Here is a 27,668-nt window from a genome sequence, read left to right as displayed (position 1 = left end):
GAGGAGATCCCTTTTACGGGCCAAAAAGAACCTCAGTAAGGGAAGTTCCAAGTCCTGTCCCAGGGAAAGAATAACCAGAGGCATCAGTACATACTGTGGCCACCCCAGCAGCTTCACAGAAATGGACTTGTCACTATGGCACTTTGCTGGCTTATGTTCACGCAAGTGTCTGTCAGAACCCCCAAGTCCACTTCTGGGGAAAGCTCAACTCTTCAAAGAATATTCTGAGTTGGAACATACCCAAAAGGTTCATCAAAGTCCAACTCCTACCCTGCACAGGGCAGCCCCGAGAGTCACACCATGTACCTGAGAGTATTGTCCAAACACTCCTTGAACTCTGTCAAGCTCAGTGCTGTGACCACAGCCCTGGGGGCCTGTTCCAGCGTCCAGCCACAGTCTGGGTGAAGAACCTTTTTCTAATATCCAACCTAAACCTCTCTTGACAAGTTTATACCAGCCCCTCAGGTTCCCTCCATCTTGCTTCCATAAGCATCCTTACTCTCGTTCTTCTGGATGACACTTGCCCACAGGCTTAGCATGCATCAATCTTCCTTATATCTAACCTGAACTAAAATAATTATGTCTAAAGCTGAATTTCAAGAGATGATAGGTAACCCCTGATATAAACTGTTTATACATTTATGTATTTTATTAAATTGTATTAATAAAGTATTGTTAGCTATATTAAATATACTTAGTATACCATGCATCATTATAGTTTCTGTTTTGTGTACCAAATGGATTACACATAATTAAAACTGTCTTCACAGTTTGGGGGCTGCTACTGCTCTTCCCTGAACCCCAGTTCACAGCTTCACTCCTAATCCTAAGTAGCTACATCTGGACCTTCTCATAACTGTTAAAGAGTAAGTTCCATGCTGTCAGCATCTGGATAGTCACATTCCTCAGAAAGTCCAGCCTGACAAGCATTAAGAACGGGGAACCAGGCACTCCTGTCAAAAGGATCCAAGCAGACTTATGACCAGATGCTAGTAAATCCAGAGCTGATGATACACAGAAAACACTAGAATAGAATTTCCTTCCAATCATGATTTGACACTTCTATTTTAAAACTCTTTTGAGGTTGTTTTAAACTTCTAAAATAAAGAACTAGAGCCCAGAAATTCTAGAGGTTGACTGAGAATTTTGCTATCATTGTACATAAAATGTGCATAGATTACATAGATTACATAGTTACAGAAACTGGGAGCATGAGAAAAAGAAGTATTTACTCACTGTGACCATTTTCACTCTAACAGAAAGGACCAGATGTTACTCAGGCACAAGGATAAGGACAAAGCTTCCACTGCATTAGTTCAATCACAGGACATATGCATGCAGTAGTTCGAAAACACATCTTCGCAGTTCTTTGCTCATATAAAACTTCATAAATTTTTAATTAAGGTGCCACAGGTACTCACAAAGGGTGTAGAAACAAAAAAAACACACTTGTAAGTTTTAATGGAGAGCTCTCTTTCTGTTCTCCCACTGCTGGACAGCAGCCAGGAAAAACACCTTATATTTTGCCCCTCAAGGCTCAACTAGGTGTGAAATGTATGTAGTGATTTGTCTGGCAACATGAAAAAGTCCTGCTCATGCCAGTGTTGCTTATTGATGCTTTCATCAATAAGGCATTACTAAGGCATCAGTAAAGCATGCAGGACAGCAAGACACAAACCTGCCACAGGGGCTTTGGGTAGGATGGATACAGCACCATGACCACTTGCATCAATCCTCCAGTAGCTACGTAGCAGTAACTTGTACTGATCACAACACAGGCTGCCCAAGTTTTGTAAAGGTTTGAAAACATATATCAGTTAAGCCTCAAAACACAGAATGAGTGCACCAGCTACAGGGCAAAATTAGAGGGGTTAGTGTAGCTCACTGTACATCAGGTGTGGTAGTTTGGCTACCACAGAGTTTTGACTTTTGGATCAGAAGATTCTAGGTTTGGCTCCTGGCTGGCTCGCCGCAAATTGGCAAATCTAAACTACTACATCAGGTTACTGGCAAACAAGGGAACTAAGAAGGAATCATACAGAGCAGCTATCACTGTGATACACAATGGCAGCAGGACCACCGTGCCCTGAAGTTCTGCCATGGCTGATGAGGCAGTCACTGTTATTGTCTGGGGACTCACTGAACTCTCATTTTCATTTAGTTAAGACTTACTTTGAGCCAGCTGTTGATCTCATTATTGCAGCAGGAGAACAGGAAAAGTGATGCTGTAGTTTGGACAAAAGCCCTACTAGCAGTAAAAATCCCAGCATCTTGAAACCTTCATCAGAAGCCTGCCCCACCTCCCTTTTTAAAACAGCAGCAGAAGAAATACAAGACAAAACCATAACAACACTTAACAGTATTCTCAAGTGTAAATTTAAGAAGATGCAAGTGCTGTGCCATATTCTTCCAGGCTAGTGTAAAGCCTACAAAAAACACCTGCCAGGCCTGAGTACTAAACTGCTAATCAGTACTTTATTGACTAGAGTAAATGAACTGGAAGCAACTTCAGTTTTAACAGCCTTTCACAATCATGGATTTCTTAGTTACCTCATTGTGGTTTAATGCCTTAGTGTATAAAAATCCCTGCCATGGCAAGGACATGTTCTCATTACTTGATGAAGAGCAAACCGCTCTCTCCATTATCCCTCTGCCACCTACTAAGGTAGGCTGAAGGACCTCTTGCATATACTTCTCTGGATGCAATACACCTACTATTCTACAAATAGGTCTACATCAGTTTTGAGCAGAGCTCAAACTAGTACTAGCTTGTAGTAGTTTCAGATACACTTGTATTACTGTAAAATACAATGGTGCATGTGCACTTAGAGACAACCCGGCCTACAAAGGGGGAAAAAAAAACGGGAAGCATGGGAAGAGATTTATTTGAAACACGGTAGCTCCACAACCCACCCCCCCCATTAAAAAAAAAAGGTGAAAGAATTAAAACATGCAGCACAGTAACCGTTGCTACATTTTCTTTAACAAATACTGGAAGCACAGGAGCGCAGCTTTTCCGTGCAGAGCTTCTTGACAGAGCAATGATGAAAAGACGTGACACTCTAGGAAAAACATTCCTCAGAGACATAACGTGCTTAAAAGATGAAGACAAAAAAGCTAGTTGCAAGTCAATTAGAACACATCTACTTAAAAAAAAATCCCTAACTGCTCTCAGTCTCACTACTTATGCTGTTTCAGAATACTTCTCTCCCAGAAATATTTTGCAGTGCAATAAGGAATAAATGACTTAATTCTTTCGCAGAACAATACCAACCATTCAGGGTGCGTCCTGCCATTCCCTCCTTCTGACAAAAGCTGTCAGATCTGGCAAAGGCACAAAAAAAGATGAATCCAGGTCCTGTGATAAAAGGCCCTTCTGGGAGAAACTAAAACTTAAGTCTCTTCTAAGCATAGGGATGCACCCAAAATAGGGTGGAAACAAATACAGAAATAAATTACAAGCATCTGCCAGCATTATGATACTTGCCAAGCATTGCTGACAAAATTAAGTTATTCAGTTTTAATTCACCTACAACTTTCCTCCGCTGTGAGTCTACAAAAGCCAAAATTCTTTGACCTCAATGCTAAAAAACATGATTTGCTCAGCCCACATACTCTGCATGCAACAGTAACGCAAATCTAAGATTTTAATATCATGTTTATGTAAATTTAATGTTAATTACATGTACATATTTAAATTATGCTACTACATTAACAATACTAGATACAGTATTTAGAAAAAACAACTAGCATGGTTAAGTCTTCAAATTTTGGTAGTTTTCTATCAAGTATAAAACAGAATAGAAAACAAAGTTTCCATGTGAAGAAGAAAGTGTATTTAAAAAGCCAAGACCTGTTGCAAAACACAGATCATGTACGCTGACATTTAAACAAAACCTTGCAGTAACAAAAGATGCTGTCCAGTCACTATACTTACAAGAAACTGCCTAATAGTTCATTTACTGACTGCACTCTAGTGATTCTTTAAGAAAATCCACACAGAACAGCATCTTTGTCTTGTCCTTTAGAAATAATCTGTACGTATGAAATGACCTAGTTTAAACCATATGCACTAGAAAATATAGAACTCTGCAATAGAAAGAGGTTAAAAAAGTTGAATACTGTGGAAAAAAATTTATTAAGTCTATACAAGTCTTCTGAAACAAACCATTGGCTTTGATACAGTAAATTCAAGAGAATACTCATTGCAATATTATTTTTTCATACAGAGATCAAGAAGCCCTATAGCTTCCCAATTAGTGTCTGTGACAGAAGTTTTATTTCTGAATAAGTAGCTGCACACAGCAGACGTGATAAGAGATCTCACAGTCACAGTGAGCTACAGTTGAGATAAACTTATATTACAAACATTTCAGAAAATTAGGAATCCATACTGAAGTGTGGCAAATTGATTCACGATGAAAGAACAATAACATCACTCAGAACCCTTGCCAACAATGAAGACTTTCTGCAGCAAGTCAAGAGCAGACCATCATAAAAACCTAGAGTGCAAGAGTACCACAAATTTATTATATAAATATCACAGGATTAAAACTCCAGTTAAGCCATCAACTGAAGTGATGATTAAAAGGAAAACATGGCATCTCCCAGCTTTGCAAAGGAATCTTTCAAAGCATCTCTTCAAGAAAGTGCTGATGCCAACTAGGGCTTGTGCCAATTTGTGTTTTAGACTGCACTGCTGAAAGACAAAATTTTTAGTAGATTTGTCTAAGAACTGTATAATCCTGCTGCTTTTAATACCTTAAAAAAAGCATTTACTATAAGAGATGAAATGTAACATTTATAGCTCATACTGTTTCCAATATCTGTGCACACTATATAGTTCTATAATTTCAACAGAATTTAAAAATAAGACAAAGAGCAGACAATGCAGTATTTGTTAGATGGATTTGTTTAGAATAGTTACACAATTAATGTATACAGTTGTAAAATTTTAGTGCATTTGTTCTTGCACATTATTTATGCTACTTATAAAAACTTGAAGATTGCAAGTTGGGCATGCTTACCATAACGTTTTCAAACTGGGAAAGCTGCAGAACATTTTTTCTACAAGTGTTCACTGCCATGATACAAAACAAATATGTGCAAACTGCAAGGTCCCTAAAAATAGCATTTAATGACTTTATGTACAGAAAGATGTAACTATCTGTTTAAATATGCAAAGAATAACCTTCCCAAAGTTTATAACATAGAACAATATCCACCACATGCTCCTCCTCCTCCATATCCTTCTTCCTTGTTTGATAACTTTACGCCTCTGTTTTGGCTTTCGCTCTCCCACAGTCCAGGAGTCTGAATGATTTTTTCAACAAGTTCTTCAAAGGCACACTGCACACCATCACATGTTTTTGCACTTGCCTCTAGAGAAGGGACACAAAAAGTCAAATGTTAGCATAATTTCTGGTAACTTGCTTAATATTTCTCTTTCAGTTAAGTTTCAGCCTACAACAGACTTAAAACTTCTACAACCTACTTACATAGCGATGCCAAAATTGGCAACTATGTGGATTTGTCACCACACAGGTAGCACCTCAAAGTATTTTCAATAGAAGAGCTTTCAAGCTGAACTTCACCAGAACATATGGAGACAGCTATAGCTTAGCTTTATTTTTCTGTGGAAAGCACTCCAGTAAGAAAAATTTGGATATTTATCTGAAAAACCTGGTTGCTGTTCTATATTTCAGTTGTGCACATTACTTATAACTCTAGTACCACCAGACCATATAAATCAAGGATCCATACTGCAGGATTCTGGGTGAGACTCCATATTAAAACTCATCTGATAAAAAACAGTAAGGGATCTCATTCCTTTGGCACTTAGCAGAATTCTAGGTAATTTCACTCAGGATCCTTTCTTTGGCTAAGAAATCTGCCCACAGGTTATGTTATGAGAACAACAGACACCATCAGAAATTGTTCAGTTCCACAAGGGCTTGCCCTGTTCATCTATGCAGCCATGCAGATACTTAACATATATATTTATGCACATTTATAGTCTAATTTTCATTTCATTTTCATCTTCCATGCACTTAGTAGCTTCTGCCTCAACTTTGAACTTTTATTTCCACATCTGACACTAGCTAAAAAAGAAACACAGCAGGACACTAAACAAAAGTAAGTCTTCAGTCAGAGAAAGTCTACAAGAATGAATGAGTACATGTCAATGAACTGCTTTGCTCTGGAATGATCCTGTAAAATAATGTCTTCTGATCCTGAGGTGAAACACATAAACAGACACATGAAGAGTGACTTCAACACCCATTTTTTAATTTATCGTTACATGGCTTTGCCTACAAAATCCACTTCATTTTAGAGCAAGATGAGAGCAATATATTTGCTCCAGTCATATCTATATCATTATTCAATCCCACCCACCATTTTTAAGTTAATTATATACCTACCTATTTTTACATCCCAGTTCTAATACAGATTTCTCTCTCAGGTACCAGCTATTTTGCTATACTGAAGGCTGGCCAATAGCAGCAGTTTTCCCTCTTTCATTTTGCTTCTGTTATTAATTTAGTAAGTCAGCTGGGAAAAGAAATCAGACAAAACCCCAAACCAGGTTTCATCAAGCTACAGATGCCCTTCATCCTCATGAATTTCTACATAATCATCCACAGTTAGAACAGATATGTGGACATGGGCACGATTTTAAAAAAGAGGAATACCCGTTATCTTTGTGCCCAGTGCAAGTGAGAAATATCATTAATTGGACTGCTCACATTAAGACTCTCAATCCTACAGAAGTGGTACTTTTCCTTATGTACCAAAAAATCAAGATCTCTGCAAATATCTATAACATACCTATGAACAACATGGAATGTTTTCTTGCAAATTTGAGGCCTTCATTTCTGTCAACTTCACGGTTTTCCTATAACAAAACAAAGCATTAATGATCCTTATTAACAAAATACACCACCAGATTACTTATGGCAGTTGAATTTGGTTTACCTTATCAATCTTGTTTCCAACTAACATTTGTACTATGTCATTCCTTGTGCAGTATGTTTCCAATTCATTTAACCAGTTATCCAGCTTGACAAAAGTATCTCTTCTTGTGACATCATAAACTGAAAGATATTAGTGATATTATTCCACAATATTTTTCCAAGAATTACAGCTTGCATTACAAAAGGAGCAAAAATGATGGCTTTTTGAATCAGAAAGCTGAAGGAGTTCTAAGGATTCAAATTTACCTTCTATATGAACAACTGGCAAAAAGTAGGACATCCACCAGCTCAAACCACTGATGCAGAATAACTCCAAGCTTCAACCACCTACGGTTCTCATACTAATCCTTGATACATTCTAGCTTACAAGCTAGAGACTATCATTCTCCAAGTAATTCTACACTAGCAGATCCTTCATGTAGGATACCTAAAATCAGTATACAACAGCTATGCAAAGAGGATGGCACAACCTTCAGTAGTGGAGCTATGAAAGTGGCTTTTTCCTTTGCTTTTTCCCTTTCCTTTTTTCACATCCCATGTGCAGACAGGCATAAACAGCTTCTTTCAATCCAATCTGTAACTTAGCTTGGATGAACAACCTTATTTTTTTAGAAAACAGGTAACAGAGATACTGAATAAAATGGGAGAGCAAATCTCAACAGCAGAACATTCTGTCTCCCAAACAATGCTTGTTTACAGCTGGTAAAACTGCCACAGTAAGTGGCAGGTTCAGTGCAACTACGGGACTTGACACGACATGTGTCAACAGTACCTTCCTATACCAGGAAGGTAATGCAACACACAACTTGGGAAACTTATCAGGAGGTCACATGGCAGATGTTATTCCATGTTAAACAATTTAACTAGACACAATAGCTTAGCAAGATTCTCTAAAGTCAGAAACAACGTCAAGAAAATTAAATGTACATCCCTTACTTTAGTCAGCTCCTCACTTCTAGCAGTGAAGCAGAACTTCAGAGCTCAGTGCCTAGCAAACAGGCCTCCATAAACCAAAAAAAACCACAAATGAGACTTGCCTGTGAAGCTGAAATTATGTATTTTGCCTGGGTTTCTCACACACACAGCTTGGTGCTTTCTACATGCCCACCTGGTCTTTTCTAAGTGATTCTGACTGCAACATTCCAACAGTTGGGAAACAAATAACAAAAAACCTCAGCCAGATCCCACACTGTTTATATTACTAATTTCACTGGGAAAAAAGCAACAGGGATAAGAAAAAGAAACAGCTGTATCACACAGGTACAGAGAGACCACACAGAGGAGAATATCTGTTTACTCTGCACTTAGTAAACGCAGGCAAAAATAAAAAGCAATAAATAAATTCATGATAGCACAAGGACAACAGATCCAAGCTATCTGTTCAGATAGCAGTAGCTTTTATTGTCATTCAAAAATCAGAGGTTCTCAAGCCAGTCAGACTGACTACACGAGAAAGAGCTTGAGACACCAAGATGCTTTAATATGAGTTGTTCAACACAAAGATATTTAATATCAATTAGATATTATATAAAGGCTATAGAAGTTTGTGTAACTCCAATGCATGAGAAAGCCACAAATATTTGAACTAGCATGCAAAGATATACTTACCTAGGATAACACCTTGTGCACCTCTGTAGTAACTGGGGGTTAATGTTCTGAACCGCTCCTGACCTGCAGTATCCTAATAAATGATTCAGAAAGTTCCATTATTCAGAATTTGAGTAGAATGTAGTTTAGCTTTCAGGCATTCTACTTCTAATGAAGATAAAAACTAAGATTTAAACTATAGCCCACTAGCAGATTAGCTGAGTTTATTCCATCCCCTGCTGTTTTACTACACATTGAGATTTTATATAGTTTGTCCTGGGAAACACTGAACTATTAGATGTAGTATGTAACTAGATTATGTAACAGTAAGACGGCCATTTCTGCAAATGCATTTGATCTGCAGCTAGTACTGCAGCAACCAGCAAGAAAGCAGCATAGCTGAAATGCTAAGATTTTCTAACAAGCATCACAGCCCATGACAACAAAACCAGTTCCTTCACTTCAATCATTTGGTCCAATTAAATTTGATTGCGTATCTGGGTAAATGCACTAACATGCTATAACACAGCAGAAGGAGGAGTAAGTCAGAGGTTTTTCCAGTTTTAAGTAGGGTTTACACCCTAAAATTTAAAGAGTCAATAGCTTTGGAATAAGAAAACCAAACCCACCAAAATTAGAATGCTGTTTTCTTATCAGAGATTAAATTACAGTGCACACTCATTGAAGACTTTATGCACAGAATATTTAAACAACTTTATTCAATTTACCCAGGTTAGAAGTGACACATGAAACACTGTAGATTCCCTGACAAAGAACCTTGGGTAAGCAAACTGGATTTCAACATTCTACAAGCCATTCAGTCAATGTCACGCATCTAAAACTGGTTTTGTGTCATGATGCACCTTCACAAGCTTTTCTTTTCCAGTTTACCTCAGGATTATTTCTATTTTCCAAAATGAAAGAAAATAAACTCTAACTTACCATTCCTTGTTCTGCTATCAGTCTGGTTTTCTTCCTGTATGCTGTTTTTATTTTCTGTCAAGCTATTGCATTTACTTTCCTTGTCAAACTCATTTATTTCACTGATGATTACTGGTGTAACTAAGACCTAAGTTGTGCCTTAGTGAGGTACGAAGCACCCTCCAAGCTACAGAAACACTGCAATACACATTTCACGTTCTACTGTTACTTCCCAAGGAAACAGAAGTCTGATATCTTGCTTATATTAGAAACAAGTTTTAATCTTGCTTGGCACAAGAAGACACAACTGTGTCTGACTTTACAAAAATGTGCTTCAAGTCACATAAGTGTGGAGGCTGGTTCACACAATGGAGAGTATTTTTTAAAAGCTTGGAAGTACTGTTTCTTCACTTGCTGCAATGGAAGTTCTACTTTTTAACTAGAACAGAAGTTGAACACACTAAAGCTATGATTACAAACACTGCCCCTCTCTCCTTGAAATGCATCTGCTACGAACAATTCTGACATTGAGCCTATATAAGCCTTTGTATGATGGCTATGAAGTTAAGACAAAAAATGGGTTTAAAGAAGTAACATAAGCATGCAACTGTAATTCTTAAACTATCAATACACAGCCTCAGTGTTATAGGCAAAATTTTACAAAGAAGTGCACCCTTCTACTGATTTAATACCATTTAATTCCTCCTTTTCTCTACTTCTATCCCAAACAGACCTGTAATTAGTACTGCAGAAGCTCACAGGCAGCAGAACTACCCTATCAGCCAGTTGTCCCCACAGCTCATTGCACCTGCTGAATGCTGCAGTATTACCTCCCACTTCTCTAAATCACCTTCATATTAACAGAAGAGGATTCTATACAAACTATATATTATAGAAACCCTAGCTATTCCTATAGCAAAGCAACACATGAAGGACTTAGGAGAGACTTACCCATATTGCCAGCTTAGCTTTGTTTCCATCAACTGAAATAGTTTTCACCTTGAAGTCCACACCTAGAGGAGGAAAGATATTTTAGTTCTTCAGACATATTACTCAAAAAAAACTTTTGCAAAAGCCTAAGGGCCTTTTAAGCCATTGACTCAAAATATTTTATGGAGGTAAGGCAAATACTATACCTCTTGTATTGAGCATATATTCCAGGACAAATTTTCAAGTTTGTAATTCAAATGGATTAACTTTCTACTCATTACTCACAAATTTTCTCCAAACAGACAACAAGGTAATGGCTCTGCTGCTCAGTCATCTACCCCAACATGTAACAAAATTCTTCCCTGTTCATGTGTCCTCCACCCCCAGGAACTAGCAGCCTATCAATTGCTCAAGGACAAGATGCACAAAGCTCAGACCAAGCAGAGCAACATTCTTTCTGCAAATTTAAAGAATATAGTGACACACGTGTGTTTGAAAGGCTCAGCACAGTTATCCATTGTGCTTTAATTTAACACTTAGGTTACAAACAGCAAGTAACTAACTAGAAATACGCTTCAAGTATTTTTGGCTCAACTTCTACTTCCCACCGGGCAGCAGCTCTAAAATGAAGTAGCAGAATGGAAAGTTGATACTTCTATAAGAACAACTTTCAAGCACAACAGCAACGTTTTTGTACTTGGAATTACAATGTAAATCATCACACTCCCTCACAGAAAATGAATTCAACTATTCTAATACAAAATGAGTAGAGCCTCAGGATGAGTGTGCTGCACTTCCATTCCTGAATTAATTGCAGATTACATACAAATAAAAACAGCTGCCAAAACACATTCAACTTAAAGTCACAAAGGATATACAGGATGATTAAAAAACCTGCATATTATAAGCAGATTTAAACTTCAGTTGCCCTGAACTTCAAAAGAGCATTGTTTCAAAAAAGATAAACACATTTTTTATTCCACTGTTTCACAGCTTCAGCTCATTGAAGCATTCCCTGAAGTGTCAGGTGTTTTGCAGACAACATTCTGCACTGGAAGAAGCCAGTACTCTCTTTCAAGCAAAATTTTCCCAAAGTACACCAACTTTTGTAGTAACTGAACAGAACTTAGTTAGGGACTCCTAGTCCCTAACTCAGCAGTAATATAATACTCAATATCATGCACCAGAATGGTACATTATTCTGCAGTTATGTTCACATAGAAAAGAACAGCCATTATTAACTGTATTTTAAACACCAATTCTTAGAACTTTACCTAGTTCACAGAAGACTGCTATGCTAGCAATTTGACACAATTTGATCCTAGAGAACATTCTGTTCTGTCTCCTTTTCAGCACTCAGCAATAACTTTCAGACTAACAGAATCTCTTTCTTCCAATGTAATTGCATGTTTCTTCCCCTGAACTCCAAAAATCCCCACCTGCAGTTCAGTCATTATGTCCAACAGTTCACAGTGCACTCTTTTAGCCATTAGTCTGGCACCAAAACCTGCAACTGCAGATATTACAAGTCTATTGGACACTTAACATGACAAATTCAAATATCTCATAATAATTTCAAGAAAGAAAACTTTCTTCCTTAAGACAAACATATTATATGCATTCTGAAGCTCCAATATCCTTCTCCCATTGAGTAAACAGATTCAGTATCTTGTGCCTACACAGTTCAGCATTTGCATTTAACAAAAATGGATATATACGCCTTTATGTTACCCTTGCTGCAGGTTTAAAATTCACTTTAAATTCTGCAAGAGCAATGCAAGTACAATAAGAAACTAAAATAATGACTAAACCCTATGCATTAAAATTACTGTTGGAAAGCAAAAGTGTGAAAATAATAACACACCAAAATACATCCTTTAAAGTGATCAAGGCATGTAAAACAGAATTCTAACAAAGGAGCTTAACACATATAAAAGCCAATTAACAAAAAGAAAACTTTTAAATACTTGAGTTTTTGGTTGCCAAGTAGAAAAAATTTAAGGATCAAGAAAATCTTGTTGAATTGAACAAACAGGGTACTAATACTTCCTAAAACCCCCAGTGAAATACAGACATGTTAGTGTGACAGGTATCAGTTCTGACCTTGCAAGAATGATGTATCTACCCTTGACAGCAGACAGCTGACAGTGCTTTCCAGCATGCCTTGGAAGGCAGCCAGAAACAAGACAGCACTACTAGACTGTACTCCTGTGTGTTAACACTCCCTGTCTCAGCACTACACACTAACATTCTATGGACTTACAATCTACAAAAAACAGCTCTGTCACTGATACTGCTCTCACATTCAGGCCAGTAATGACACACTGTATTTATAGGAAGTGCACAATTAGTTACAGTTTCGTATTTGTGTTGTAGGTAAGTGACAAATTGGACTGCTTAGGAGTTTGAGGATTCCCAATGCAAGGAAAGCTAAAAAGTTAAGAGACATCAGATCTGTGTAATACATCACTTCATTTGCAAAATACAGAGTGCACTGAACACTTATCTAGAATCATACAAAGAGCCAAGCAAGTGAAGACAACCATGAGCAGTAAGGACAACAGAAAATACTGGGGTACACGTAGTCTGGTAAGACTCATGTTAGGAAGCCCAACAAACAAGCCAGCCTCAAGAGAATACACGGACAGGTAATCTGCTCGGTTAAAGAAAACATGTTTAATCCAAATGAAGCTACGAAAGCTGAACTATTTGCCAAAAGCAGCTTATTCTTGGAAGAATATCACAGGATTTTAACTAAGTTCTGAAGAATAACCCACATGAAACAACTGTTCAGAGTTTCTTTTAAATTGCAACCAATATGTCTGTGCAATCTATGAAGGTAAAGATGTCTCAACAGGTCATCACAGGGGACCAGTTGTGCTGCTGTCAAGGTTTTCCTCAGTACTGTACATTTGTGTGCAGTTCTTGCTATATCTTAACACTAAACCAACTAAAATTCTCCTCACTTTCTAATCCAAATTAAAAAAATATAGTCACATTAGCCAGTTCAGTAGTCAGTATGTAGATGACATTGAAAGAAGACATTATTTATAGTCCGTTCATTTTGAAAAAGCACCATACTCTTCTGTTTCAACAGGAAAGGCTCTAAATCTTCTGCTCCTGTCCTTCTGACCCCTAACTCAAAACAAAATAGTGTTTAATTAGCACAAAAAGAACTCTGAGCCAAGACTCACAGAAAGTGTTTTGAAATTTCACCATCTTGTAAGTACCTGAAATTGGCATCTAGGGTCTGTGTTCACACAGCACAATAGTTACCTCTAGGAACTCACTCCAACTGTTTTATGAACAATAAATCATGCCCTGAATTTAAAGCTGACATTCTGCCTCTTAGAAATACATTCACCAGAAAAGTGGCAATGCCACTGGACAGTAGTTTAAAAAGAAAAACAAGTAATAACCTAGATTCTGCCCTCTTCTAGTTAAGTGGTCAAAAAAATGAACCCGCTATTCCCTAGGAGTGCCCCACACACCATGCTGGGGTCACAGCAGCTCTGCTGCACAGCACTACCTCAAATATAAGCTAGATTGGCCTACACCAGCATTTGCTCAGACTAGTCAGTCTCTATAAACTGACTTTTCCTACCAAATGATCACATTCATTCCAGATTAGTATATTTGTTTCAGAACTCTATCTGAAGTAATGTTTACATGAAGCACTCCTCCTCATCCACATCAGAAATAGAGCTGAGTAGGATCTGCCAGCAGTAAACCTTGAATTGTTGCTATTTAACAACCAGTGATTAGCCACCACACATGCTGTTGTGCATTTTGACAAACCCAAAGAATTACTTCAGGAAATAATTCCTTTGTTTCTGAAACAGCACACTGATGCCAATTCTTGGCACAGAAAAAAATCAGCAGAATGAAAAAAAAGAAACCCCACCATTAAAAACAAACAAAAAGCCCTCAAACAATAACGATGCCCACTCAGAGACTGAACTACTCTTTTGATATCCAAAACATCATGAAAGCTGAAGTAGCTAGTCTGCTAACTGGCTTGCATGGTTGACATATCAAGAAAGTAACAGGACCTGAAGTATATACAGTGCCAAAATTGTTAGAATAGAATTCAAGATTGCCATCTTCACCATGTGATCTATTTCATTCCTGCTTCCCTCCACACCATCCTCCCTCATAAACTGAGGTGCGGCTACTTGCACAACTTCATTTTTTACACACAATGGAATGAACAAAAATAGGCCAATTCCCTTGGCTTCTCAGTGCTTTATATGAAATAGCATTCCTGAATCTTATTAACATTAATGAAAAAAAAATCTATTTATTTATTTCTTAATAAATCAGACAGAGCTGGTTTTGCTTACCAACAGCTGAACTCAAAAAAAAAAACTTATATAAGCTCTTAGACAGAACTGTTCCTACAGAGAAAGTAAAAAATGCAACTGAAGTGATGGCATGGAACAGTAAGTATCTCTATTTTCCATAATTTCAGTTATTACTTTGGCAGAGAGTTGCATCACACTCTTAGAAGTTCCATTTTGCTTCTTTTGAGAACCAATCTACTTAGTGTAGCCTGGATTCTGGGTCACTCTCCCCCAGCACAACTGACCCATGCTGGTAGGTATAATACCAGCACAGCAATGACACGTCACTGTCTTTTTCCCCAGCAGCCCTAGATTCTTGGCTCTCTTCCACTTTTCTCAGGAGTCTAGCTGCCAAGGAACTGATTGCTAAGTAGAAGAAAAAGAGCCACATTGTAATTTCCTCCCTACAGAGGAAAAGCAGAAGCCAGGCAGAGGCCAGTGCACTCAAGTATTGCCAGAAGTTGGAAGAGTTAACAGTACCTGCAGATAGCTACCAAGTATCATATTGCACAGACACAAGGCCTGGACAGCAATATTACTAGGCAAAAAACTGACACCTATCTTGCACAGATAAATCAGTGGGACAGTAGTAGTGCTTACAGAAAGGCAAACACGTCTGAACTTCACTACACGTTAGACAAGTCTGAACAAACCACAATTTTACACCGAAAATGTTATCTGTTTTTCTAAGGTAGTATCAGCACACACTTACCAATCGTTGCTGCAAGTTCTGGGTCAAATGTATCATCTGTGAACCGCAGCAGAAGGCTGATAGGGAAAAAGGAAAAATAAGAGATACTATTATTGCAGCATAGCCATACCTTGCTGGAAGACTATAAATTACAAGTTTGAAAGGAACAGCAAGATCACATAGTGAAATAAACTCACATCTGAAGAAGAGAAAACGTAAAAAAAAAAAAAGTCCATGGAAAGAATGCAGCAGACGTGCTCTGCTACCTGAGCCCATATTTCTTCTCTGCATGTATTACCAAGAATATCTCTTTGAAAACAAAGTACCACACAAGTTGTCAAATCAGTGGCCTGAACAGTCATGTGAGCCGCTTTGCAAAGCATTTTACTTCAACCTTATTCCATATTTCTTTTTTCAGAATTCAGTACAAAAGTTCGTATTTTTTGTTTTGTTTCAATATTGCTTCACACAGTATTTCTGTAAGCTTGAGAAATAAATTCCAAGTCAGTTTTTCATCCCAGAAATAAATCCTTGAACTGGGCACACAGGGGAACAGCAAGGACAACAGCCATCAGAAATAAAGACACAGAAGCTGAAGAGCAGAAATAGCTCCTCAATGTTTTATGATTTTGTATTTCTTTTCTATATAATGACTCACGCACACAACCTTTCTCCCTATCTTGATGAATGTGTTTGCTACCAAGAGAAAAAGTTACAACTAAGATTTAACAGCACATCAGACCTTAGCACTTCAGGGTCCCTCAAAGAAGTGGCCCATAATGCCACCGATGTCAAATGTAAATTTTTTTGTGAGAGACAAAGGTTCTGAGCATGCAGTTTCTAAAAATCAACAGTCTTATGCATCTGTGGCAAGTGCATGTGGCAGGCAGCTGTTTGCTATGACCACAGCTTCTACTCATTTCCAGGACAGAGAAACAAAACAAAGCCTTATTTACTTTTTGGTCCTCCCCACCACCCTGTTCTTTTCTCCTCTTTTTGCATGTGAATTTAGAAGTCAAGTGCTTTTTAGCATTTGGACAGAGTCCTGCATTGACAAAAACAGTGACCACTGAAATGCCTTTATTTCAATAAGGATGAGTGACAACTCCAAGTTAATCACAGACCAACGTTTCTTCTCTCCTTACTCCAAAACCTTAATAACCAAATGGTAGGCTTATTTATCAAAGAATAATTTAAAAATAGTAATTTTTAAAAAATCACTGCACACAGGTTTTACCAGTACCTTCAGATGGTTGTATAGGGATGCTATTTAAGAGCAGCTATTTTTAGTTACAACCAATACTAGTTTCATTCAGAACAGAGAAATTATGGAACCCTTATACTGCTACAAGAATAAAACCATCATTTTACCACTACTACATGCCAAGCCCAGCCAACTTCTACCTTTCTTTCTTATGTAGCTATAATCCTCTACAAAGCACAGCACCCTCATAGGAACCATGTTTAAGACAGCATTTGTTCAGAAGTCAGGACTTCAACCACTTACTCCACCATGCTAATACCTGTTTAACACCTGAACTTTCTTAGTCAACCAATAGGTAAGAGACACAGATTTAGGAACAATTAAGTTCCTGTACATGAACAACTGCACTGTTCTCGTTTAACAGCATTTTTGTTCCCACATAATGTCTCTTTTACCAAGCTTTCTGATGTAAAGAAACATGTATATAAATATGTATGCAAAACCACTGTGTGCTTTATCTGCCCCAGGAAAAATTCTTCCATATGGCCACTCATATATATGAGATGACCTCAACTAAAAGAAATTTGTTCAGATCATGTCTGTCACTAGGGGCCAACTGTACTAATTATCACTTCAGTAGCAAACTCAAATGAGTAACTGACAGACTTTTAACAAATATGGGCGCTTTTTTTCCTAATTAGCAACTTGTATGTAATTTAGGTTCATGACAGAGGACACATATTATTGGCATAAAAATATCAAATATAAAATTAGATTTTGTATCCCACACCTTTTAGCAAAATCTACGTTACTATCAAAAGAAGTTTTAAAAAAACGAAAACAAAAAACCCCACATAAATGAAATCCCAACTCCTTAGAGCAGGGAGATACAGCTTAGCCAAAGCCATGAATACAGCAGGAAAGAAGAAATGAAGCTCAAAGTACTAGATAAAGCCTTTAATTAGCAAAAAAAAAACAACTATTAGAGCTACTTTACTGCGTCCCCGTGCTCTCCCGCACACACCCAGTGCTGGGTCACTTGTGACTCTGCATATAGCTATTACAGACTAGACATTAACCCCAAAGCGCTACAGAGATGTACAAGGGCACCTATTTCCCCACGACGCAACGCTGCCCCGGGCACAGGGCGGCCCGGGTGACCCTGGGCAGCCCGACAGAACCCCCGCTTCATCTGTTTGCAGCTGAGCCTGGCAGACACCAGCGCGGGGCCGGCGGCTGCGGGAGGCTGTGGAGGAGTGGGGGAACCTCTCGCCCGCCGGAGGGCTGGCCAGGAAGGGGCGAGGGAGCTCCCCCCGCGGGCCCGGCCCTGCGGGGCGCAGGCCGCGCCCAGACGGCATTGTCCGACAAGGGGCCTAGGCCGCAGCCGGCCGACCAGGAGAGGCTGTGGAGGGCTGGCGGGCGCCCCCTCACCTGGACTTGCCGACGCCGCTCTCGCCGATGATGAGGATCTTCAGGGTGGTCAAAACGTCCTCGTCCATCCCGGCAGCGCCCCGGACCGACCCCGACCGCCCGACGCTCCGTGCGCAGCTGCGGCCGCGGCGCTGCGCCTGCGCGGGGCTGCCCGCGGTTTGTTTACAGCGGGCAGGGCGCGCCTGCGCGGGGCCCGCGGCGGGGGGAGCGCGGCGCCCCCGGGCTGTGCCCTGAGGGGAGCGGGGCGGCCGGCGGAGTTTGCAGCCGCTGTCGGTGTCAGAATCCAGGGCCCTGGGGAGAAAAGAGGCTAGATAAAACGGCAGCGGGCTATTAGACATTGGAATGGGCTGCCCGGGGAGATGGTGGAGTCCCCGCCCCTGGAGGTGTTTAAGGAAAGACTGGACGTGGCGTGCGGTGCTACGGTGTGGGATCGGTCATCGGTTGGATTCGATGAGCTCAGAGATCTTTTCAAAGCTCGCTGATTCTGTGATTGCTTGCGGCACACTAAGGCAGCCGGCCAGCGCCCGGTGCGGGAGCAGAGCCAGCTGCGGCCTCCCGCGGGGAGCAGCTGGTCCGGAGCCTGCCACCAAAAGATGGGCTCGTTTGGGGACAAACCAACACTGGAGGCCAGTGGTACGTGGCACCACGTGCTTTTCTACCAGCATCTTACATTCTCTGTTAAAAGCCAAAAAAGTTTCGGTTTTTTTAAAACCAATTCCTATGAGAAGGTCTCTTTGTAACCAATTCAGCTAACCTGCTATTATGGCTTGAAACCTACCTCAGGCCATGTGTAAACAAGTGCAACTCTTCTAAAATTAACAGAGTATATGTCAGATGTGAGCCTGAGATTCCTCAACCAGTGCTGTAGTCCTTGGCTCAGCTGGGCAGTCCCTGGGCAGGCCAAAGACTGACTTCATCAAATATAAACAAGTTCAGGCTCTTCCATAATCACATCAGTCAGTCACACAACCAGTCACTCTAAAAGAAGAGATCAGGCCATGTCAGCAGTTGGCACAAGACAGGTGCACTTGTGAGGCCATCGCAGTCTCTGTCAGAATGATGGCTGCAGAGGGCACAGGTCTCCAGCAGAGTCCTGACTGCCTTCACCTGAGTTCCAGGGTCAACACAGAAACTGTTCTCTTGTGTTTTTATGGTAAACCTCTCTGTTGCCTGGCTTCTTCCACTTTCAGGATCTGGTCTTCTGACTCTTTTACCTCAGAAAAATGAGTCCCAGAATGTGTACAATAACAGCAATTATCCTATTAAACTATGGAAACATATTCTATAATTAAATGTGCAAACGCCTGGCTGTGTTTACAACAGCACTGTGCCTGTTTGTAATGAATAGTCTAAAATTTGTTGAAGGTGTGACAGTTTTTGTAGTTTGGATTGTGCTTCACAGTCATGCAAGAAAGCAGAATGTACCCTCTAGTTTTGTTGAAGTGTACAGGAACTGCAGGGTCTTAGCATGGATCAGGATGAGGAATTGAATTTGGAAAGAGCAGAGTATTCCACTAAGGCTATTGAATCTCTTGAAGTCAGAGAGTATTTGTATTCTGGGATTTGTTTTTTTTCCCACTGCAGCCATAGAATTAAACTATTCAGTGTGGCTATTAGTCCTGATTGCAGAAACTGCAATGGGTCAAGGGAGCTAAGCTGCCAGCACTGCTTTGTTTTGCATGAGCTCTGAAATTTATGATGGGAGAATGTCCCCTTAACTACCTGGCTGTCCTGTGTCTCTCTACCATCACAAGTGAAAACAGGCCTTGAAAGGTATAGGTTTTCTTTAGGCTGTCTAGGTACACACAAATCTCAGGAGCATGCAAGTCTCTAGGTGTCAAAGTCCTTAATTCATTGACACTCTTAAAGATTTTCTCGGGCCAGTCATGCACAGTGTGCAGCAGAAGCTGAGAAGCTCAGCCACTTCAGAGAGAAGTTGAGTGCAATCCAGTGCTGCAAAGACTAATCCTGCTGTCCCGTTTCCACATTGTGAGGCTGACCCATATGTTGTTGTGGCAGTGAGTCAGGAGTTATGATTCACAGCGAAACAAGCCTGATTGCTAAACTCACCAGTCCCTCCCAGCCGAGATGACACAAATACACACGCTCATTCTTTTTTTGCTGCTTCATGAAGTAATTTGCAAGGTTGGTAAAACTGGCACTATATGTGTCATATTAAGGGAGATTCCTTTTCTGTGTGACATCCTTAAACACACTCAGCACATTTATATGATTTCACATTCAATGAATAAAAGCAAGAAGTGAAAGTGCTGAAGCAGTCCCAGAACTCTGGGCTGGATTCCCCTGGAGACAACACTGCAGTGTAAATGATTCTGCTATATTTGGCCACTCCTTTTCTAAAGAATCCAACCTATTTTTATGAAAAAAACTACATAATAATCTCTCTCTCCCCACTTCCAGTAGCAGCCAGAGCTGGGCACTCCCATCTGTTGATCTTCTCAGTGTCTGCTTGGCTTCTGTGAACAGTAAGGGGGATTTAAGACTATAAGCACATTAGCTCTGGGCAATTAAAATACACTGCTTCTAGTCAACACAGTTTAAAAAAGCACCAGGGCTGTGACAGGAATTGGCTATTTGGGGAAAAAAAAACAACAAAAATATTGTTTCAGCCACTCAAAGAGCCATGGTTGCATATGAGAATGATATGCCAGTATTTTTCAGAGAAAACCAACATATATTTTGAAGATCATTAACTGAGACTTGCATAATGAGCAAGATTGCTGATTTTGTGCTAGAATAATGTGATTGATGAAAATAATATGAAAAACTTAATGGCATGCTTTGGAATTTTATTTTGCTAGATACAAGGTGTAACTTATGAGACACCATATCTTCTCTGCTGGAAAATTATGAAAAAGGCTAGCCAGCTCCCACTTACATAAAATTTTGTTTAGATAATTTGCCTAATCATTTAATCCTGAGTAATGCAAGCAGTAATCTTAAAACCAGCAATTTATCTTTCTGCATTGTGTAATGAACCTTTTTCCAAGGACAGCTTTTAATACTGGAAGACCTAAATACTATTTTTTAAATAGACATTTTTTAAATGTCTCTAAAGCAACCATTGAAATTATAAACAATGATAGAGAAGTAGATTACAGTTTAGAAATGTTAGATTCCTTACAAAACATTAATTACATTTTACACAATAAGAAAACATATTTGATATTCAAAGCAAATCTGTCATCTACTGTACATCAACTATGAAAAGGGTGAAACAACAGATTTCAAAGGACACAGTAAGAACAAAAAAGTTTGGATGTTAGAGTTTTCCCACAGCTGCACTTCATGTGCACTTCATGAATATACTGAACTGTGAGTCTGTGAATTTGACTTGTTTTCATAGCAAGTGTAGTTGTATCCAGTGCAGCACAATATATAATACATTTACACTCAGATCACAGAATTGCTTACATTGGGAAAGACCTCTAAGATCACTGAGTCCAACCTTTGAGTGATCCCCATCTTGTCAACTAGATCATGGAACTGGGTGCTACACCCAGTCTTCCTTAAATACCTTCAGGGACAGGGACTCCACCACCTCCCTGGGCAGCCCATTCCAGCATTTAACAACCTTTTCTGTGAAGAAATTTCTTCTTATGTCCAACCTAAACATTCCCTGACACAGCTTGAGGCCATGTTACAGCCTGTCCAGATCTCCCAGCAGAGACTTCCTGCCCTCTGGCACAACACCATTCCCCACCCAGCTTGGTGTCATCTGTGAACAAATCAATCCCCCTCAACCAGAAATCACAGAATATCTGACAGACCAAGTTGATGGAAGTGTTTTCTCTCAGTCTTAGTGAAATAAAAACAACTAATACATGTCCAAATCTTACTATTTCCACATTGGTGCCTCAGGTTTTCAAAAGCCATTCTAGGCTTTTCTTTGAATTTCCTGTGTTGGAGGACAGCTAAAGATGGATTTTATGAATACCGTAAACCTGCTAAAGCAGAAAATGTAGCCATGCATCTGTATGCAGTCCTTTTCTGCTTAAGCAAGGTCTGTATTTCTCACAAGCAAAACAGCTTGGGTTCCTTCTCAGAAAGCAGCTGCTCTAGTAGGACTCCTCCTGCTTTCAAAGAGGGTATAGTTCAAATTATTATTTCAAGGGGGGGAAATATGGAATGGAGTGAGTTTGCATTTAATAAAGAACTTATTTCTCCTTCTCTAGATGCTTTCAGTACTTAATATGGTTATTGTTAAGGGGGAAGGGAAGGAATAACCCCTTCCTTACTGTGAGACTACCTTATCCATAATCCCCTCTGAAGGGATAACATACCTCATCCAGCATTAGATTGCACGTGCCTGCAGGATTAGCTGTGAGAATGGGACAGGGTGGACTGACTAACCATTGCCATCAGTATCCTGCTCTTTGCACAACATCATGTGAAGCAATTCTGGTAAATCAGAGAATCTGGTGGGCAAAGGACAGAGACATAATGTCAAGGCAGAGATTGCCAAGTAAGCTGAAAAACAATTTGTATTAAATCTACAATATTCGTTGAAAGAAATGCACACAGAAATGTAAATTCATATGGGGGCAAATCAGAGCCTACTATGGCAACAGTTTTACTAGGTCAGAGCAAAGTCAATCTGTCACCAGTGTTAATAGCTTTGCTTAGGCAACAGCATACAGACAGGACAAGCATGAAATAGCACTTGCCCAGAATATTACTGCACACTGGAGCAGATTGTGACCCAGGCCTTTTTGAGCCCAATGTGATGGTATCTTCATATATAGTAGCTGTGTCTCTTAAACAATAGCAGTATTTCTCTTCATTAAAGGTAATTTCTCATCCATGTATATATATGTATCACACCTGTGAGCAACTGTCTATTTGCTTAGTCTATACTACACATGATTTTGTAGATCTCCAGCATACCCTCTCAGAGTTCTAATTTTTCAGCCAGAGGAATCATGATCTGTTTAATCATTCCTCATATGGAAGCCATTAAAACTTTAATTATCATCTTTTCACTTTGCTGTACAGTTGCTTTCCTGATGTATCATTTTTCAGATGAGAAGACTAAACTAGAGAAAGTACAGAAAAATTAGTGCCCTTAGGGAGGAAAGTAAGATGTTTCTGGTTTATTCTATGAGAGTTTTTTAATATTTTCTAACAGTCTGTTTGTTTTAATGGTTACAAATTAGCCCTGGGCTAACATTTTCATAGATCTTTACATTATAATGTTTCCTAAATCCTTCCTTTGCCTATTTATTCCTGTCCTTTTACTCCTACAGTTTAAACAGTATTTTTCTGTTTGAAGTCCTGCCCTCCCATTCATTCTGGGGTGGTAACAGCCAGGTCAGTGCTCTTCATCACAAATGCACTTTTAGGATATTTTTAAAAGAGGATCACAGAGAAGGAGAGAATTTCTTGCATTTTAATTTGTACTCATTGCCACTTTTCGTTGGCTACTGCTGAGGGGAGTTTGGCTCTATCTTCTTTACTTCATTCCCTCTATCTTCTTTATTCCATTCATCAAGTGTCAATCCACATTGACAAGATCCACTGTGAGCTATCTGTTCTCCATGCTAAACAGCCACGGGGATGTTGGGATGGCATGAGGGATTCAAAACTCTCCTATATCTTGCTCTTTACCCATGTTGGCCTTTTCAATAATTCAAAAGCTGCTGCTGACAGGTGGCTGAACTTCAAGTACAGTATCCTTAATATAGTCTGCATTTCACCTCCATTCTACCCTTTAGTTACCTTCAAAGTAGCCTGATCTTTAAAGTGCTCTTCATTGGAGTTTTTTTAGGGGTTTTTTTAGGTGCAGGATTTCCCTCCTTTTGTTACTTCTGCAAGACTATAGAATACGATTGTTGCTCTAAGACTTTTTCCTAGTTACATTTTGACTGTGGGCCGCTTCCAACTCAGGACATTTTATAATTCTATGATTCTGTTCTCATCATCCAGGCCAATATAAATAGTTGTTCTTCCTCTTGTGCTGAGCTATCTGTTTAGAGATGTGGTGGTGCCTTCCCTTTCTCCCTCCTTGGGGCCTCTCAGCAATTTCAGGAATTCTCATTGGGCCTTGGCTTTTATAAAATGAGTTGTGAGAAGTGTCCATTGACCACAGCAAGAACTCTTACAGGGCAAAGGTGGGGGCAGCACTGATCATACCAGGTACTCCTGTTGCCTGACCACAGTGGGGAAATGTCGACACTTCAGTGGGGATTCAAAGGGTTTTCCAGGTCTCAAGGAGACATGAGCAGTTGTTGGTTACTAGAAAGATATTTATTGTATAAAAGCATCAGTCTCAAAGGCAAAGAATTCAGAGAGTTAAAGTCCTTGCTGAAAACTTTTGTCATAAAGTCCCAAATTCTGAGCAGCATGTTCTCGGAGTGGAGTCCTGTTGTCTCAGGCTGCAGAAGAAATTGTAGTAGTTCTTGATGATGATGAAAATGATGCTGCTGTTCTTCTTTGGGTGTGTGTGTATGTGTGTGTATGTGTGTGTATGTATGTGTGTGTGTGTGTGTGTGAGTGTGTGTGATTCCCAATACAGGGGATTAAATTCTTAAATCATCCAATCAGCTAAAAACACGATTCTAAAACAAAACTTTCTACACCAATCCAAGCTTAATTCTAACATGCAAAAGCAGTGTTCTTTTTACCTAAACCTTACGTATAATGCATTATCTGTTTAAGTGAATAATCCTATCTGTTCTATCTAGAAATGTAAACTATGTTTTTACTATGTTTTCATTGTGTCTGGGGCTAAGTTGAATCTGTGAAGGGTATCACTGAACTTTAAACTGGGTAGTAAAGCTTTTCACTAGCTACCATAGACTCTTAAGGCATTTAAGCTTTATTCATACCTACTTAAAACTAAAGCCTACGCTTTTACTTCATGTCTATGTGGTTTAATATATTTTAATATTTTTCTCTTTTGTTTTGGATTCCAGCAGTACCATTGTGACTTAACTTTTGAATATTACAGTAATTATTCACCTGTATTGAGGCCAGGATGGAAATTTACTGATAACTAAAACAATTTTTTTTGGGAGCCTATAAACAGTGGTTCTAGGGGACACCCTTTGAGATTTCCTGAAGTGCAGTGGGCTGTTTCCAACATCTCCCTTGGAGTGGGACACAACTCTGAGCTCACCAACTCTCAGGGCTGCAGTATTCAAAGGACTGCTACTGAAAGCCAAGGACAGGTCCTGAAGGCTCAACACTCACCCACCGGGAAATAACAGTGCATTTGATGTGAATATTTAAAAAGGAATTTTTAACAGGTATATCCTTATATATTTCTGTATATATATTTTTGTGCCTGGGTGCATGTTTGTGTGAAATGATTTAAATATCCTATAGCAAGTATAGTATGAATATTGCCATCTCAGATCTGTAATAATGTCACTGTTGTTGTTGTAGTAAATCCTATTGAGTCACTTTGTAAACGTTCAATTAATCCTTGATTAAGTGCTGCTAAATCCTTTAAATATAAACCACTTACCTAATCTGAGACTAAGATTGGACCTGGCTGTACTTAGACTCCATCAGGAGTTTAGGAAGCAATGGGTCCCCCCTGAACCTCATAATTCAGTGGGAGGGTCTCCTTTATCCTTTTGCATCTTTGGTCTCCATATAAACCATTCTAAATTGATTATAATATAATTTTCCTTTGTATGTTTCATCCATGAAGCAAGTAATAGAGTGAACCTTGCCACCAAACTTCATGAAGTCATGCTGTCATTAAATTTATATTAAACCTGCTTTTTCTAATTTCTTTGATGTCGATTCTTTACATGATTTAAACCAGTCATTCCCAAAAACTGAAGAAATTTTTTTTTTAATGAAAACTTTTATTCCTAGGACCATGTACAGACATTATATTTTAGAGCTAACTGAAGTTTTCATTATTATTTGAGTTTCTTGTCCTCTCCACATGGCTGAGAAGCTCTTCACTTCATTGTCACTGTGGCCACCTTGGTCAGGTAATCCACTGCATTCTCCTAATCCTACATGGTTGTTGTCTGCCTGTTAAGTAATCCGTTTCCAATCAGAAAAAGTCTTAATACTAATATTCATAATAGCCATGTGGCTCAAAGGTTGCTCTAACACCCAAGACAGCTGATAAGATAGGAACTTATAAACATAGGAGAAAAGCCACGCAACAATTCCTTTATGGTACATGGGGAATGTGGCAAAGGGAGGCAGTGGGAATGGCCATTTGGAAGAGGTCTCTGGCAGTATCTCCAGCAGATGGAGTACCCTCTAAGTTGAGCTTAATGTATGGGCATTAGAAAGAAATTCAGCATGAAGAATGTGACATTCGTGACATTCTTTTCTCCTTCACAAGCATAGTTTATTTCATCCACCAACACACTTGGCAGAGGACCCTTGGTTTTTTTTGTCCAACAGAGGGCTTATGCCAAGTTTTGTGTACTTTGACTTCGGTTGAAACATGTTCCTTACTAGGTGGCCATGGCAGCATGATAACAAACATTGTGCATCATTAGGTCTTCCGTTATAAAAACTGCACCATCAGAGTTTGGGAAGGATTTGCAGTAGCGTGTTTGAGTAACTCTTTTGCACTTTTATTAGGTTTCCCTTGCACTTAGAATATGCCAATATTTTGAAATATTCTGTTGAGACATGCTGATAATCTCTTGCACCTCCCTTTCAAGAAAAGATGTCAGTTCTTACTACTATCAAGACTATAATAAAAAAATACAGTGGTTATATAATATATTTGTAAAATCCCTTTCTCCTAAGTGTTATCTGTAAAATTTGTAGGAGGATCTTTGACATTTACTTTTACCGAAGTAAAGCTCTTTGAGGTTGAAGCCAGAATCTGTGGGACACATCAACCCCAAAAACCAGTTTAGAAGACAAAGCAAGGCAAAACACAATCTCCATTTGAAACTGAAGCCAAACCATAGGTGGACACAGTCAAAATGTGGTGATGCTAATAGTACCCTTCTACTGTTACCAAAATTGCAATGGGAATCTACAGCTCATATTCATAATCTTTTTCCTTATTTCTCATCTGATAAGAAACAGTGCTAGTAAATGAGCAAATCTCCTTAAAATCAAGCTGAGGTACTGATTTCCTGTTATTCCTATATTTCTACTGCATGAATGCCTGGAGACTTTCATTAGAACAAAGCCCAACTGTATTCATTTCTGCAAAATCACAAGCTTCTGAAATTGTTGAAAGAGAAAACTATCCTTACTTATTCAGGCAGGATTTTTTCCTATAACATAACAGTTTTTTGTAGTGATATCTGTCTTGTGATAGTGATCAGGCTACATGTCCTGCATAGCAACATCAAGTATAATCTGCTGTCATCTCGTCATGACAACATGTAAGCTAAAACACTTACAAATAAACCAAAATGTTTTCTTCTGGATCAGGAGTTTGAATTAGATGACTGCATTTTCCTGGCATGAGAGAATTATTCCTTGTCTTTCTCCTAATCCTCCTCTGTTATACAATATATATAGTTACACATAGTTGTTTTTTTTCCCATGAGTTTGAAAAGATTACTTTTCCACTGTGTTTCCTGCTTCACTGTAATACTTCCCCTTGATTCTCTGGTTACGTCTGC

The 27,668-nt window shown here is 39.2% G+C and overlaps 1 protein-coding gene across 1 annotated transcript; it reads right to left on the bottom strand.

Moving 5' to 3' along the window:
- Positions 1-4,119: 4,119 nt before the first annotated feature.
- On the bottom strand, positions 4,120-18,226 carry RAB18 (RAB18, member RAS oncogene family). The gene is made up of 7 exons (XM_005518711.3): positions 18,082-18,226; positions 15,468-15,523; positions 10,434-10,495; positions 8,583-8,655; positions 6,976-7,094; positions 6,829-6,895; positions 4,120-5,381 (listed from the first exon to the last, which is right to left on the bottom strand). The coding sequence occupies exons 1-7, from the start codon at positions 18,147-18,149 to the stop codon at positions 5,203-5,205; spliced, it is 624 nt and encodes a 207-aa protein (XP_005518768.1). The 5' UTR covers positions 18,150-18,226; the 3' UTR covers positions 4,120-5,202.
- Positions 18,227-27,668: the final 9,442 nt, after the last annotated feature.

This window comes from Pseudopodoces humilis, chromosome 1 (assembly GCF_049639895.1).
Source record: "Pseudopodoces humilis isolate 2021_Gansu_Grassland_sample_001 chromosome 1, ASM4963989v1, whole genome shotgun sequence".
NCBI classification, from domain to species: Eukaryota; Metazoa; Chordata; class Aves; order Passeriformes; family Paridae; genus Pseudopodoces; species Pseudopodoces humilis.
The sequence above is the reverse complement of the archived record's forward strand: the minus strand, read 5'-3'. Positions and strand labels throughout refer to the sequence as shown.

Bases quoted from the DNA above. Each gene is read 5' to 3' on its own strand.
- RAB18 (XM_005518711.3), bottom strand. From the start codon at position 18,149: ATGGACGAGGACGTTTTGACCACCCTGAAGATCCTCATCATCGGCGAG. The intron at 15,524-18,081 runs GTGAGGGGGCGC...TTTCCCTATCAG, and splicing joins AGCGGCGTCGGCAAGTCCAG to CCTTCTGCTGCGGTTCACAG. The intron at 10,496-15,467 runs GTAAGTGTGTGC...TTCCTCCTCTAG, and splicing joins AGAACTTGCAGCAACGATTG to GTGTGGACTTCAAGGTGAAA.